Genomic DNA, 14,211 nt, shown 5'->3' on the forward strand with positions numbered 1-14,211 from the left:
TTTGGCTCTTCAGTCTGCAGATTTCCATGTTTTCACACGCAGAATGTTGCATAAACTCAAAACATCTCTCTTGGCCATAAGCTTCTTCCAGACACTCCTTAGAAACCATATAAATGTCTCTAATAAACAGCTTGCTTAAATGTACGTAGCTGTAGGACAGACAAGTCATCGGCCTGATGACATTCCAAAATCCCAGGCTAGGAACTTACAGCATCACAGGTTCTCTCTCTTTGAGACAGACGACAAGGGGAGAGGACAGAATGCTGTCTCTTTCTTTGAGAAAACCAGACATGCCTACACACTGGTAGTATGAGCAGAAACAACACACTGAAACTGGGAAGACACTGGAAGTGCTTTGGGAATCACTGCTGCATTGGCTTTCTGACACATCAAACATTAACTAAGAAAGAGATTATTGGATCCTATATTCTGTGCAGCAATAAGCAAAGTAATGTTCTTGATGTTAGGCTGTGCCATAGGAACGGAGAGAAAAGAATAATAAAAACCCAACAGAAATACATGGAAATAGACAAGTCCATTTTGCACACCCAGTTGACCACTTTTTTGCCTCCTTTATGCATCTTGGATCTTTCAAGTTGAAGAAAAGAGTGCAAATAGTCTAAATTCACAAAACAGAAAGAAAAGCTATGGACAGACTATCCCCTGCAGCTAATACAGTAGGCTAAGTGCCTGAGCTTTGCAATCTGAGGTTATGCTAGGTGGGCACCCTTCCTAGCGACTACAAACGGTAACTTTAACTCCAGGTTTCATGCTAGAACCACCAAATCCTTGGGATACGAGGACTGACTTGCTAGTAAAATAATACTCAGTGCTGCATTTATTACTTTCTGACTGGATCATTAATCACCACCTGGTGATTATATACATTAATCACCACCTAGTGAAATTATCTATTTCATATAAATACTTATCACCATAACACCTGAAAGCTTAAGCAGTTATGTAATACCACTGACATCTCATGATTAGGGTTTCTATGGCTCCAATAATCAAATTACACCTTCTCTTTCAGATTGACAGACAAAACTCTATGGCATGAATACTGGTTAAGGTTCCTGAAAAAGTAATTTATCTTCACGATAATGCTGTGACACAAACAGTGTCTATAAACAGGAGATTTCATTACTGCCTTTTTCTTCATATAACCATCATCTGCACATGGCCTGAATATCTGACAAAGACTGACAGCAAAAGAATTATTCAATTTTGAAAAAAAACCAACAAAATAAACAAAAAATACCCCCCCAAAACAAACACAAACAAAAACCCCAAAACCAAACAAACAACAAAACACAACAAAACAAACAAAAAACCCACACAAAACAAAACCATAAAACCCCCACAAAAACAAACAAACACAAAACAAAAATAACACCAAACACCCCTTCCCCCTCAAGAAGCAGTGAGTAGTGTAGGTTTTGGAGTTTCTCTGCACTCTGCTCATGACCAGAATTGTAATTGCTTGAAAACAAGGGAAGGGTTGGAGAAAGTGAGAAATCTGTGACAATAACAATCTAGTAATGAAGTTACTGGCAGAGTGTGTTTGGGGCTGGAACTTTGGCATCATTCATCTCAGGCAAGTGTGTTTATCATTAAATTTCACTCTCAGCTTTTGTCACATTGAAGTTACTCTACCTTAGATAGTGCCCAAGCTATTCATTTGCAAGAAACATAAGGCAGTCAAAAATGGCCTACAGCCTTTCTGGCATAGCTCCTCTTCCCTTTCATCATGGAAAAGCAACTTTGGGCCCAAGGAACACTTTGTCTAGCAGTAAATTCAATTGTCTCCATGTAAAAAGAGTTGGAGTTCTTTTTAAGCAGATCCACATTTGCTGTGGGTTCTTTCATTTTTCTTCCCAAGCACCATTCAATTAGTGCTGTTCCCAGCCAAACTGAAGCCTTCTCTGGAGGGACAACAGCAGCTCAGCAGTATGAAGGTGTAGGCAGAGATCACTGCTATTTTGCTTGCTCTGTTCTTGCTTATGAGATAAGGGCACACTTGGCTCTGTCGAAACTCTCCACTGGCACCTGAATTACTGAAGACTGGAGTGCTTTTCTTCCCATGACTGCAGTGGGAACACATACTTCAGGTAGCTCAGAGCTTCAAAGCACCTGTCACACAGTCACTATACCTCTGAAAAGCCACCCCATTAACTCAACAGCTATGAAAAGGCTATAGAACTAATACCAAAGGATTTCCTTGGTCAAAACTTTCTGAAGTACCTCACTTAGTGTTCTGATGGACAGATTTAACTAAACAACACTTTAACTGAATCCATACTGAGGGGATAAAGGGTAACCCTGGGTTCCCACTAGCAGTCTATGTGCCAACAACTTTGTCCAAGATGTGTCAGGTCAGCTGGTGGCACACTGGAAATGCTCCCAGGGCAAGGCACACACAATTAGTTGGATAACACTACATTCTCTCAGCACTACATACATGTGGAAATGGAGAAGCAGCTCCCACTGCACCTCCTGCAAACCATGAACAGATAGAACCTTAAGTATCAACCTATGATTTAGGCCATCTTGCTCCTTTTTGGACACATTTTATCATTAGTAATAAATACACATATATAGCAGAAATGCCAATGGCTCCCTCCAAACAAAGCTGTCACTGGAAGCTTTTGACCACTGAAAATACCCGAAAAGTACAATCTGACTCCTTCAGGAGAAAGAAGATTATGTTTCTCATTAGTTATATTCTACCAATTTGTATAATTTTCTAACTGTCTGCAAAAGTACCTGTGAAAAAGAAAGGGGCAAACTGATGAGAACACAGGCTCAACAAGACTCAAGAAGAGAACATGCATCCTTACATGCTCTCACAGAATTTCCTAAGGGTGCTGGGCTTTTCCTGGTTGCGCCTTTGTCGAAACCAACGTTGAATGCTGCGTACATCCCAGTCCAGCTGCTTGGAGAGGCCTTCCAGCCTCTTCTCATCCGGATGCTACAAAACAGAGAAGCACAAAAATTATTTTCTAGCTCAACTGCATTAACACTTTAAATTCAGAACCACTGTAATTGACTCTTGCTTCTTACCAAGGCTGTCTGTCAGGCACATGGATACACAGAAATATGTTCACAGAAATCTCTATTGGCAGATTCCCATCATTACTAATCTAGAAGTACAGATGCTGTAACATGACATGCAGGTCCATTACTGATAAAAAACTTTAAAGAGACAATGGGATTGAAACTTGCTTGAAACTTGGAAGTGAAGTTTAGCAGCCATAAAATGCCATGCCTTTCTGGAGCAGTGGCTCTTACAAACACCCCACTGCCTGCCACATACTGATACCTGTTCCAGTCTCCTACATCAGGATCTTTGTCCTATCGACTATTGCACTAGGGAAGATGGTTTGATTGACACACGAAGAAGATAAGTCCCATGTTTCTGCATGATAATGTTCAAAAATGAGGTCGTTAAACAAAGTGACAACTTCAAAAGGAACATTACCTTGACAACAGGGAGACAGAATTGTTTTCTGTAAAACTAAATACACACAAATATTCTCCAAAGCAGAAAATGCAAACCAGAGCAGAGGTAAGGCAAAAGAAAATGAATCTGTCCTTAATTTGAAGAGCAGTACAGGACAAAGCTCCAATCATACAACAATTTGATATGTACAGTGACACATACATACTACTTATATATTTCTCCTGATCACACAGTTTTTTTTTAAATAAACAGAAAAATACACAATCTGTTTTCTGGAACTTTAGCTTTATTTCTGCAAACAAGTTATGTATATTGAAGTACAAGAGCTCTTATAACAAAGAGCTTTAAATTTTTAATTGTTGCAAGACACAAACCAGCAAAATTTCTGTTAGGCTGAAGTTTTGTCTGTCAGCCTCCAAGAAAACACAGGAAAGAGAGGGAAATGAAAGGATGAGACAAGAGAAGGTTGAAGTATTCCCATCCATTTCAATAAAGTTTTTTAGTCAACCACAGTATCTACTAGTTTTTCAATCGAAGGTTAAGAAAAGCAATTTCTGTAACCTTAGAAAAATGAAATGTTTGATGCAGCTCTTGGGAGTTTGACTAGAGTGAACTGCTCAATTCACAGGCTTGCTATGTAAGATTCAAAAAAGGCACGTAGCTACTAAATTGGACAGTTTCTCTGAGAGCAGCTAACAGATTCTTGCAGGAAAGCAGATACTTTTGTTTGGAGCTCTTCACACTCACAGGTATTTCAGGCCCTGTGTCAGACTACCAGACTTTATGATGAAATATTAAAAACAAACAAATAAACAACCCCACAACTAACAAAACCTAAGCATTCTTCCTTCAGCTGAGTCTGTGTGAGAGTATATCCTGCAGTGTTCAGAAACAAGGTACATGCAATTCCCTCCCTAAAAACAGGACAAAAGTCACAGCAAATGCCATGGTGATCTCTGGATAGTGTAGGACACACAAGCAAGACAGATCCACTGCCTATTTCACTGTCTGTGACACTGAACCCAATGTTTCCCTTTAAGACTTTACTACTCTCTGAAGTTTACACTGCTGCCTAGCTGCAGTCTGGAGCCAAGGTGGGAATGGAAAGCTCCTGCAGAAAAATTTATGCTTGAAAAGCATGGACAGATCAACAAACAGGTTGAGATGTCATATGGTGAGAGATGTAGAGACAGATATGTAGGTTGTGGGGGAGAATCTTGTACAATAAAGATATGCAAGCTGTAAATAAAACATTTTTCAGTCAGTGTCTCCCACTGTTCTATGTTGTTCCCCTTTAGCTGGGACACCAGTAAGACAGGCCTTTCCCTAGAAGGAGGAGCTTTGAAGTTTCATGGAAAACTCAGTATCAATATTACTGGCTTACAATGAGCCCTTTTTTTTTTACTAAAACCCCCAACAATTTAGCAAAAATTGATACAAAATAGATAAGAAGCAAAAACAGATAAGAAGCAAAAATACGTAGGTGGCATATGGCATCTAAAAGGTGTTTCTGTGACAATTTTTTTAAAATTGAAAACTTACAGGAGACATCACAAACAGACAGACAACCACTCAAGCTGGCATATTAATGACATCCTCAATATTTGAATTTCTGAACTGAGGTGCAAAATGCAGCACTGCAGCACTGTGTTTATCTGTTAGCCACCCTTTGTTCAGACATAGTTTACAGTGCCACATCCCACTTCATAAGGTAAATATTTTAGTCAGACACACTACCTTTGTAATAGCTGTAAAAACCTTCTCCAAGATAGCATTAGGTTGAGCTTTCTGTGGTCCATTGGCTTGGACTTTAAGGCCTAAGGCACATGGTTTAGCAATGAACCTGTGAGAAACAGAAAAATGAGAGAAGAAAACAGGTGAAATCCTTCAGTTATTTACTTCATTACTGTTATCAATTTGGTAAATGGGCAAACATTATAACCCTGCCAACAAAAACAATACTTAGTTTTACAGCTCAAAAGCAAGCTCTTATAGGCAATTACATCACAAAATAAGGAACATCACTTTGATGGATGAAAGGAACTCCTGGAACACATGAAACAGAGGATTTTCTTTCATGTTGTGAAGAAAGAGATTACAACAAAAGCATGAGAAGAATACCTCCTAGAGAAGCACCAACTAAAGAGCAGAGCAGGGCAGCTTGAGGAGCATATAATATTATCCTCCAAACACAGCCTTTTTAAAAATCAGCTTCCAAAGCAGCTACTGCCTCAGGACTCCTTTGGCACACTGGAATTTCAGAATCCTGAGAGGCAGCAAGCTTAAGCTGCCCAGTCAATACAATTTTCTAAAAGCATAAAATTTACATGGTACAGAGACACAAGCAATACTCTTCTGCTGAAGTATGAGGCTGTCCAAAATCCTAACACCTATCTCTAAGTTCTCTGAGACATTTTAGAGTTGAATTGCATAGTTTGCATTACATGTCGTCAAAGATCACCACTGTACTCACAAAAAATTGAATTATTTGTAAATATGAGTCTAAATCTGGAATTCCCATGAAAGCCATAAACACTGCATTAGAATCACATTCCTATCTGCACACTATGAACTTCTGCCATCTTTGAACTATAGAACTCGTGATTTCACTTAAACAGCCTCTGTTTCCCAGAACTTCATTTGCTAACAAGGACCAAAACAACATTTGGTGCTTAAGCAGTTCCACATTTATCCAGCTGAATGACCACAAGCTATAAAAAAAAATTCTGGAATTCTTACCCACACACAAGGCCCATTTTAAGCCCTGTTATGAGCTACAACTGCTGTTTCTGCCATGTTTAAGACAGCACTGCTGATTAAAGGGAATTAAGTCCTAATCAATGTGATAATGGTTACAGCAATACCTGTGGTAGTGAAAGTGGTAAAGTGGTAGTGATAAAGAAAGATGGGTGATGCCAGACTACCCTGTTTTCCCGGAGAAAAATTCTTGATACATTGACACAATTCCATATGAAAGGCAATTCTATAGACTGAAATCATGTTGGTGATTGACTGAGAGTGAGAAGACATATTCAAAAACAATGCAGTGTGCAATATATCAGTGATCTTACTATTTGCTCCTAGTGTGTTACAGACGAAAAAACCCTTATACTCTGCACTTAAAACTGGCATGTCTAAAACATCCTCAGAGGAAAAGATATGCAAGAGTCTTACCAGGTCCCAAACCCAGCAATAACTGGCAAAGTACGTTTAGATTTTTAAATAATAACAATACTACTACTACTACTATTATTATTATTATTTAGGTACACATCATCCCACACATTAGTAAACCTTTTTTTTCCCTTGCAGTATTTTAAGTACACAAAGTTCATTCCCTCGCTTAAGTAACTTTATTTTGTGGCCAACTTCAATACAGAAGCCCACTCAGAAATTTTCATTAGTGCAAGTGAGAAAAGCTAAGCCAGTGCATATTTCACACTTTCCTGAAATATCTTGGTTAATCACAGCTTAAATCAGTCACTTTTGTCATTCATTTTTATCAAAAGTAGGTCACCTTATGGACCAAAAGACAGGACTAAAGGCCTGTTATTACATATCATCCATCCCCTAACTAATAATCTATTTTCTGAGAAGACACCTCAGTATGGCACAAAGGATCTGCACAAAATTGCTCTGGAGACTGCTCCTACACGACCTCTGCTAACAGATAAAAAGTAAAACGGAGCAAACAGGCAGGACCTCAGCTATGAAGTCCCCATGTACTCTGACAATATGCAAGGTTGTTTTAGCCTTTCATGTCCACAAAAACATTTGAGTTAATTACTTGTCAATGCACAATGAGAGTTGAGTCTCCTCTTCCTGTGCTGAGCATGCATCTATGTACAGCAGTGAAAAAACTGTGGTGAATGTTAAGGTGTGCAGCACATCTCTGAGTCACCCCAAGCATAACTAGAAGATCTCCAGAGGTCTCTTCCCACTGCAACCATTCTGGGATACCAAACTCTAGTGAAGTGGTAGGCTCTGATTACATACATTCAGTATCTCTGTGAAACAAGTAAAAACTCTCACACACTGGCATAGTTCAAGTGATGCTTGCATAAAAGGCTGCTCACATTGCTAACACCAGCCAGCTGGGAGCTCCAAAAATCACCAAAAAACAAACAAGCAAACTATTCCTTGCCAATCAAATATGTCCATAAAATCTCAGTTTCCTATCAGTGCACTTAAAGATATCAGGGAAAGCAGTTAAACCAGCAAAAATTTCTCTCTGTGCTAAAAATGTACACAGATCTGTTTACAGGAGTCTGACTCCTTTTTTGAAAGAGTGATGCAGAGCAAATTTTCCCAGCTCATCTACTTTATGCTCACTAAACACAGATTATTCCAGGGATTTATGATTACAATTGTCTAACTTGTTGAACATTGCTTGCTGGTTTTAAACAGAAACAATCTAAATTTGCTCAAAGGATGAGTAAAAGCAGAAGAGGCTTGTGTCTGAGCAGATGCTCAACCGATTTACTGCCACAACACTCAAAAACAATTACTGAGTTTGTTATTTTGGTATAGCTGACCTACTTAATTCAGAAGTTACTTGTATTAGCAACAATTAAAATAAAACAAACAAAAAACCCCCCACAAAACCTCTTAATAGTTCCAGAACAAAATCAGTAGATAAACAGGGTTGTCACTTCAGTACACCCATCCCAGAAGCGATTTTGGCTTTATGTTTCACAACTTACGTTGCAGAAGATCCAATAGGACACAATGTCTGAAGCACAGGCAGGGCTCTTAATGGAGGCAATCTCATCCAAAATGTATGTACACAGGACAGTTAACTTCACTGAACTTTTTTGGATTTGCTGAGAAATGGGTCAGAACTCCCACAATGAAACCTTTCCAAAGGAAAGAACCTCTCTGGTGAAGCAAAAAGCCAAGCACACAACTCTGTATGTCAGCAAGAGCCTTCTTCCACAGAGCATCCCAAGCAGCATCTCAAAGAGCAGTGTAAAGGACAGCACAGAGCCAACCTCTCCATGGGCACCTATTCCAAACCCTCCTGCAATGACTTCAGAAAAACACACACATACACCTGCCTTTCATCTGAGATGTTCAGTGCTTCTCCTCCTCTCCTCTCCTCCCACACTGGCATCATTATCCCATACTTCACATTAAATTATACAAACTAAAAACTCTATGGTTCAATCCACATGTGTTTCCAAAAAAACAAAAGCTAAGGTAAAAGGTAGTTGTGTAAAAAGAACAGATTTGGTATCTGTATTTCGGCTTTCAGACTTACTGATTAGTACAGAGCAAAACCATAATTTTAAGTAAATGAAACAAATTATCATTATCACTTGACAGCAGTATTAGGAAAAGCTTTGTCCTAACAGAGTTATTCTTAGGAAACACAACTGATATGACTAACCCATACCCTTCTCTCAATCACTGTAAAACTGTTTCATTTATGCAGTGGATTTCTCATATTTATATTGTCCTGTCTTTTTGACTGAAAATACATCACTAAAAGACACATTTCCTCATGGTGCAAAGTTAAAAATACTCCCATTTTCTGAAGATTTTGATCCAATAACAAAAACCACGACGAGCAACATTTGGTTTGAGCTGCCTTTGCATACCTGCTAGCTCCCATCACAAGCGGGAGGTCAGACCCCACTGATCACTGACCCAATTCCAGACCCTGTTCACACATGCTGCTAATCCTTTGTGCCCCACAGAACTGGAATATCTATTTAATCCTTTCTCCAGGTTAGTTCATAATAGGACTGACTCATGCAGGAGGTGTTCTGCCACCAGTATGGGACTACTCCAGCCCAACCTCTCCCAGCAGTGCTCCAGTTGCTTTTCCAGTCCATATGTTACTACAAAAATGGGAAGCAAATAAGGCCAGCACTTTACAAACAGAAGTAGTCCTTTTTTCCAAATATGCAAGCATTTTTAAAAAATATATACATATGTATAAAGTTTTAAGCATTTCAGTTTCTCCTTAAACTCTAAGACTGAAATCAGGGGAAACTACATGCTCCAGAATAGCAACAAGCACTGCACAAATGCAGACAAAGGTCACAAATAAATATTTTTGCAGCCAGCTGTCTAATGCTTTCTTTCTTTGTAATCTCTAAAAATAAAGTTTAGTCACTCTGTAACTTTCCAAGCACAGATCAGAGAAAGGGAGAAGGAACAGAAGGGGTGATAGACTCCAGTCCCCCCACCTCTAACACATGGTGCCTTCTCTCAGCTGCCCTCCACCAGCCTCACCAAGGCTGTAGAAGGTATGAATAATACAGTTCTGAAGGTACCACTCTCACCCTTTTTGCACTAGAATCAGGACACACAAGTCAGGGTCAATGGTAAAATTCAGGCTCCAAAATTGTAGCCCGCTGCTAAAGGTCAATGAAGACAAAAATATTCTCCCAACTTCTAGAAAGTTGTGGCTTAGGGACTTTTTAGACCAAAAAAGGCATCTTTGCACACAGCAGTCCCCAAAGAGCTGACCTTTCATCCCCAAGCTGCACTAGTAGCTCATTGAGCTTGTGAAAACTTTCCACAGTCTATGGCAGAGCTCTCCAATGTAAATTCAGACTCTGTGAGGATAACCATCCCACTTCATTTTGAACACATTGCTGGTCAGTCAGTTTTGGTTTTGCTTTTTTATTTCTTTCACTGGGTAAAAATGAACAGTCAATCCCAAAGCATCCTTTGTCACTCCTGCAACTATAGATTTCATACTCTCCTTTGGCACTTCTAAAATACAGAGCTGATAAGTCGCTTCATTTCAGCAGGTGTGGGACAACCAAAGCAAAGAACCAACCATAAAACATCTACATATGAAAAGACACACGGTCCAAATGGGATTTGATGCTGGACAGAGAAAAGGGCAGGAAGACAGCACAGAAAGAAATTAAAGACTGACAAATTAATTTTTAAATTGCAGTAGGTTACCCTAACACAATGACACTGTTCTAATCCTCCAGGCCCTTCAGCATTACTTAATGTTTTACTTTGGTCACATCTTTAACATGTGAGCAAAAAAATATTTTTTCAATTGTTACTGATCCCCATGTCTACAGAAGAGGAACAACCAAAGCATGCCATCCACTGGCTTCTTGATAGGTGCACACTCTTGTACTGCAGTTCTCCCTCATCCACCAAGGCAGATTCCAAGGTGCAAAAGAAACAGCAATTACCTGCCACTTGGGCAAGACCCAAAAGTTGCTAAGTGGCCTATAGCAACTGTTTAAAGCAAAAGCCTCATCAATCATTTTGATAAAGAACACAGCTCTACCCACTAGAAAGTCAATGCTACTCCTCCAGGTTCCCCCATGGTAGGTCTTAGCCTGATCAGCATGTGGTAACTTGTCTCATCAATGTCCCCTTAAATTCTAATGTATTTGCTTTCTGATCTATTTACTACCAGAAGGCCAAATAATGAAGGATGTTGTTAAAAACTCCTAGCAATCACTAACAACAAACAGTCTATCTGATATTATTACTAAAGACCTTACCAAGTCACAGAACAGCACTTGAAGAGTTCAGCAACAACTTCCTGGAAAATATTAACAAATATCTGAAATGTTGGGAAATTATACTATTCACCAAGAACAGAAACTTATTAAGTTACATCAGGTTAGAAAACATTTTTTGAAAGCAGAGAAGATAAATAATGCTTTATATTCAATGGAACATTAAAATAAATTTTAAGTCCCTAAAATATTTCAGGGCTTCAGGGGCACAAGTATCCTACCTCCTGCCCTGCTCCACGGGTTATGCAGCCAGGCCCTGAGCAAGGGCAGGAGCTGCAAGAAAAGTAAAGCCCAAACCTCTGTCTGTCTGCTCCAAGTGTGCACTTGTGTTTGAGCAAATGACCCAGCCTGCCTGCATAACTTGAAGGCGTGCTCTGCTCCTGAATATTGGCATTACACTACCTGGCAGTGGCACAAACTTAAGAAAAGCACACACAACAAAGGATTTAAATATTTTCAAGCTTTCTCTTTGTCCTTGTGTGAGTTCAGCTTCTGTACTGCTGGTGGGCTGTCATGGCATAAGACATAGAGAATTTCAATATGTACCTCAATCTTACAGGCAAACTGCTACCTCTGGTGCAAATCGTATTTCCCGACCTCAAGAGGTAGGGCATGTTTCAGGAACTTTCCTGCTCTGCGTGCTCACACTAAACCTTTATTCTGTTCCCTTTGTAGAGGGAACAGGTCATGGATACCTCCCTGCAGGATGGTTGTACTTCTGTATGTACTGGAAATAGGGATGGTTGGTTTGACTTGGAGGTTAAGCTTTGATTCCAAGAGCTAGGTCACAAAATCATCAAATCTTTTGCAGGAGCTTCAAGAGGAACCAATTTTCATTCTGGCTGGCAGCTATTAACCAAAAAAAAAAAAAGAACACAATAGTATTAATTCACTGTATTTTCTGTATATATATGAACACAAATACATATTGTGTTCATATATATACAATATATATATTGAAACAAGCGTACATATATAAACCATATGTAATAGCATAGATTTTTATATATTTGTGTGTGCGTACATATTTAATATATTGTGTATATACAATCAAACTTCAGCATAGGTACCACACCCTAAGAAAGGGCAGCCACCTGAAGTGCTTGGGCTCCCTCTCCCACACATGTCCCTTTCTGCCACTTTTACTGCAGCCACAGAAGACTAATTGGCCTTCAAGAAACTGATGACTGTCACTGCACAACACCCAGAAGAGCATGGAGTTATCAGCAGGATCAGTGATCTGATCCGAATCACTCTATTAACACAGCATCACTAAACTGAGACACTGGCAAACTTGAAGGTGAACTCTCTCTAGATGCTCAATTTAAGGACATATTCAGATTATGCTTTGGAAATTTGATTTTGTATTTCTTACAATGTATTCTCTTCTGAGAAAAAGGATTTTAAAACATATTAGGATACCTATAATTCAAAGATTTATAATTTTTTTCCAAAATAAGTGCTTCAGCAAAAGATTTATTAAAATACCTATACAAGTGCTCACACCTAAAATCTTAAAAACCAGCTCAGATGGACCCCTTTTAAGAAGTAGTTTCTACCTGCATTGTATGATCATTAAATACCATCTGGACTGATCAAAACATTCAACAAAGATAAAAAACAAGGCCTCACTAGCTTCCAAGTCTTCCTGTACATTTTCACCTTTCTATTCTATTACTGAATATTCTTAAAGCTTTCTTGTTTAATTGCCAGCTCAACAGGACACTGTTTCAGAAAGGCAGGGAAGCAATCTGGAAGGCAGCTGCAGCTCTGTATGCAAAAGTGCAGAACACCCAGCCCTCCAAATGAGTTTACTGACCCTCTGACCCTGTCCTGGGGAGTTGGGGAAACTAGTGCCCACCAGAGTGCAGGAAATACTACACTGCACTGTTTGAAATGCAGAGCCTTATGCTTTCTGCCTTCCACGCTAAGGCTGTCCCAAAGCAAAACCTGCCATCACAGACAAACAATGAGTCTTGCACACAAAAAGCTCCAAACACAGCTGACAGGCATCTCACTGTAGTCCTAATGCCTGATAAACAATTAGTGATCGGACCAAACAGTGCAAGAACAAATCCTATTAACAAATAAAGGGATTTGTTTGTGGATCACCCAAATGACACTTTGGATACAACTCCCTGGGCTGCTGCAGCCAGAAACCTCAGCCAGGGAAGGGAGCCACGCTGCAGGACACATTGGTGAGCTGCATGCACAGCTCCAGCCATCTAGAGGAGCTCACCATGCAACAACAATGCTGGCCCACCGGTTCTGACAGAATTTGAACATGCTGCAGCATGTGTCAAATGAAAGAAAAGAAGTAATCTCATATCTTGGGTATTTCTGAATGATTTACACTTTGGATCTATAAGCAAATTTATTTTCTACATCAAAACACAAGAAACTGTTGCAATCATATTTTCTTTTAGCTCATTACAAGATTTTTGTCAGCAATTTTGCACACTACAATTTCAAAGGACACCTGACTAAAACACGATTCCCTACTAGTATTGCAATATAAATTCCCACCTCTACCAGCAGAAGTTGAAGGGGAAAAAAAATAAAATCGTGCAGGTGGGTACTTGAGGAAGCCTGACCTGACACTGTAACGCTGTTCCCCAGCGGTTGCTATTAGGCGCCTCAAATAAGTGATGCTAAGATAGTAACAGAAAAGGTTAAGAATTTGAAAAAAAGGAGAAGAAGGGTGCCTCATGCTGAAAACTAGACAGAGCACCTATCTGCCCTGGCTGGTCACAAACTACGTGAAAAATAAAGTTATTCAAAACCTTCAAGTGGCAAGTATTTGTTACTCTTTGAATGCCTGTCTAGGATGCCATAACTGTTTTCATCTCCTTTGGGTCATTAGAACTGTCTTGTTTATTTATTTGTTTTTAAACACGCCACAATGCATGCTGCTTGGGATGCAAACCAAAACCAGGAACCCATATGAGTTATATAATTATAGCAGATTTTTAGACAATTGTAGATTGTCAGTTACATTTTTTAATGGCAAGAAACATAATTTTTAGTCACTGAATAATTCTTGTTTAAGACTATAACTAAAAAAGAAAAAAATTCCCTTGCAACAAGCTCTGATGGCAATGTCTGGGTGCAGTTTGAGCAAAGCAGCAGTGTGTACACACTTCTGAAAGCACAGACAAAGCTTGCCCAACCACCAAAACCCTGCAGGCAGAACACAAGACACAAACACACTGCCTTGTTGGGGATCAGCTCTTCCACAGGTCT

General features: G+C 39.4%; 1 protein-coding gene across 3 annotated transcripts in view; it reads right to left on the reverse strand.

Moving 5' to 3' along the window:
* CERS6 (ceramide synthase 6) overlaps window positions 1–14,211 on the reverse strand; it is a 94,440-nt gene that overhangs the window by 58,149 nt on the left and 22,080 nt on the right. For all 3 annotated transcript variants that reach the window (XM_039700956.1, XM_039700949.1, XM_039700965.1), the window contains 2 exons: window positions 5,201–5,306; window positions 2,841–2,971 (listed from right to left, as the gene is read on the reverse strand). In XM_039700956.1, coding sequence (XP_039556890.1) covers window positions 2,841–2,971; window positions 5,201–5,306 — 237 coding nt within the window. The remainder of the gene's footprint in view (window positions 1–2,840; window positions 2,972–5,200; window positions 5,307–14,211) is intronic.

This window comes from Passer montanus, unplaced genomic scaffold (genome assembly GCF_014805655.1).
Source record: "Passer montanus isolate IOZ18808 unplaced genomic scaffold, ASM1480565v1 scaffold1, whole genome shotgun sequence".
NCBI classification, from domain to species: domain Eukaryota; kingdom Metazoa; phylum Chordata; class Aves; order Passeriformes; family Passeridae; genus Passer; species Passer montanus.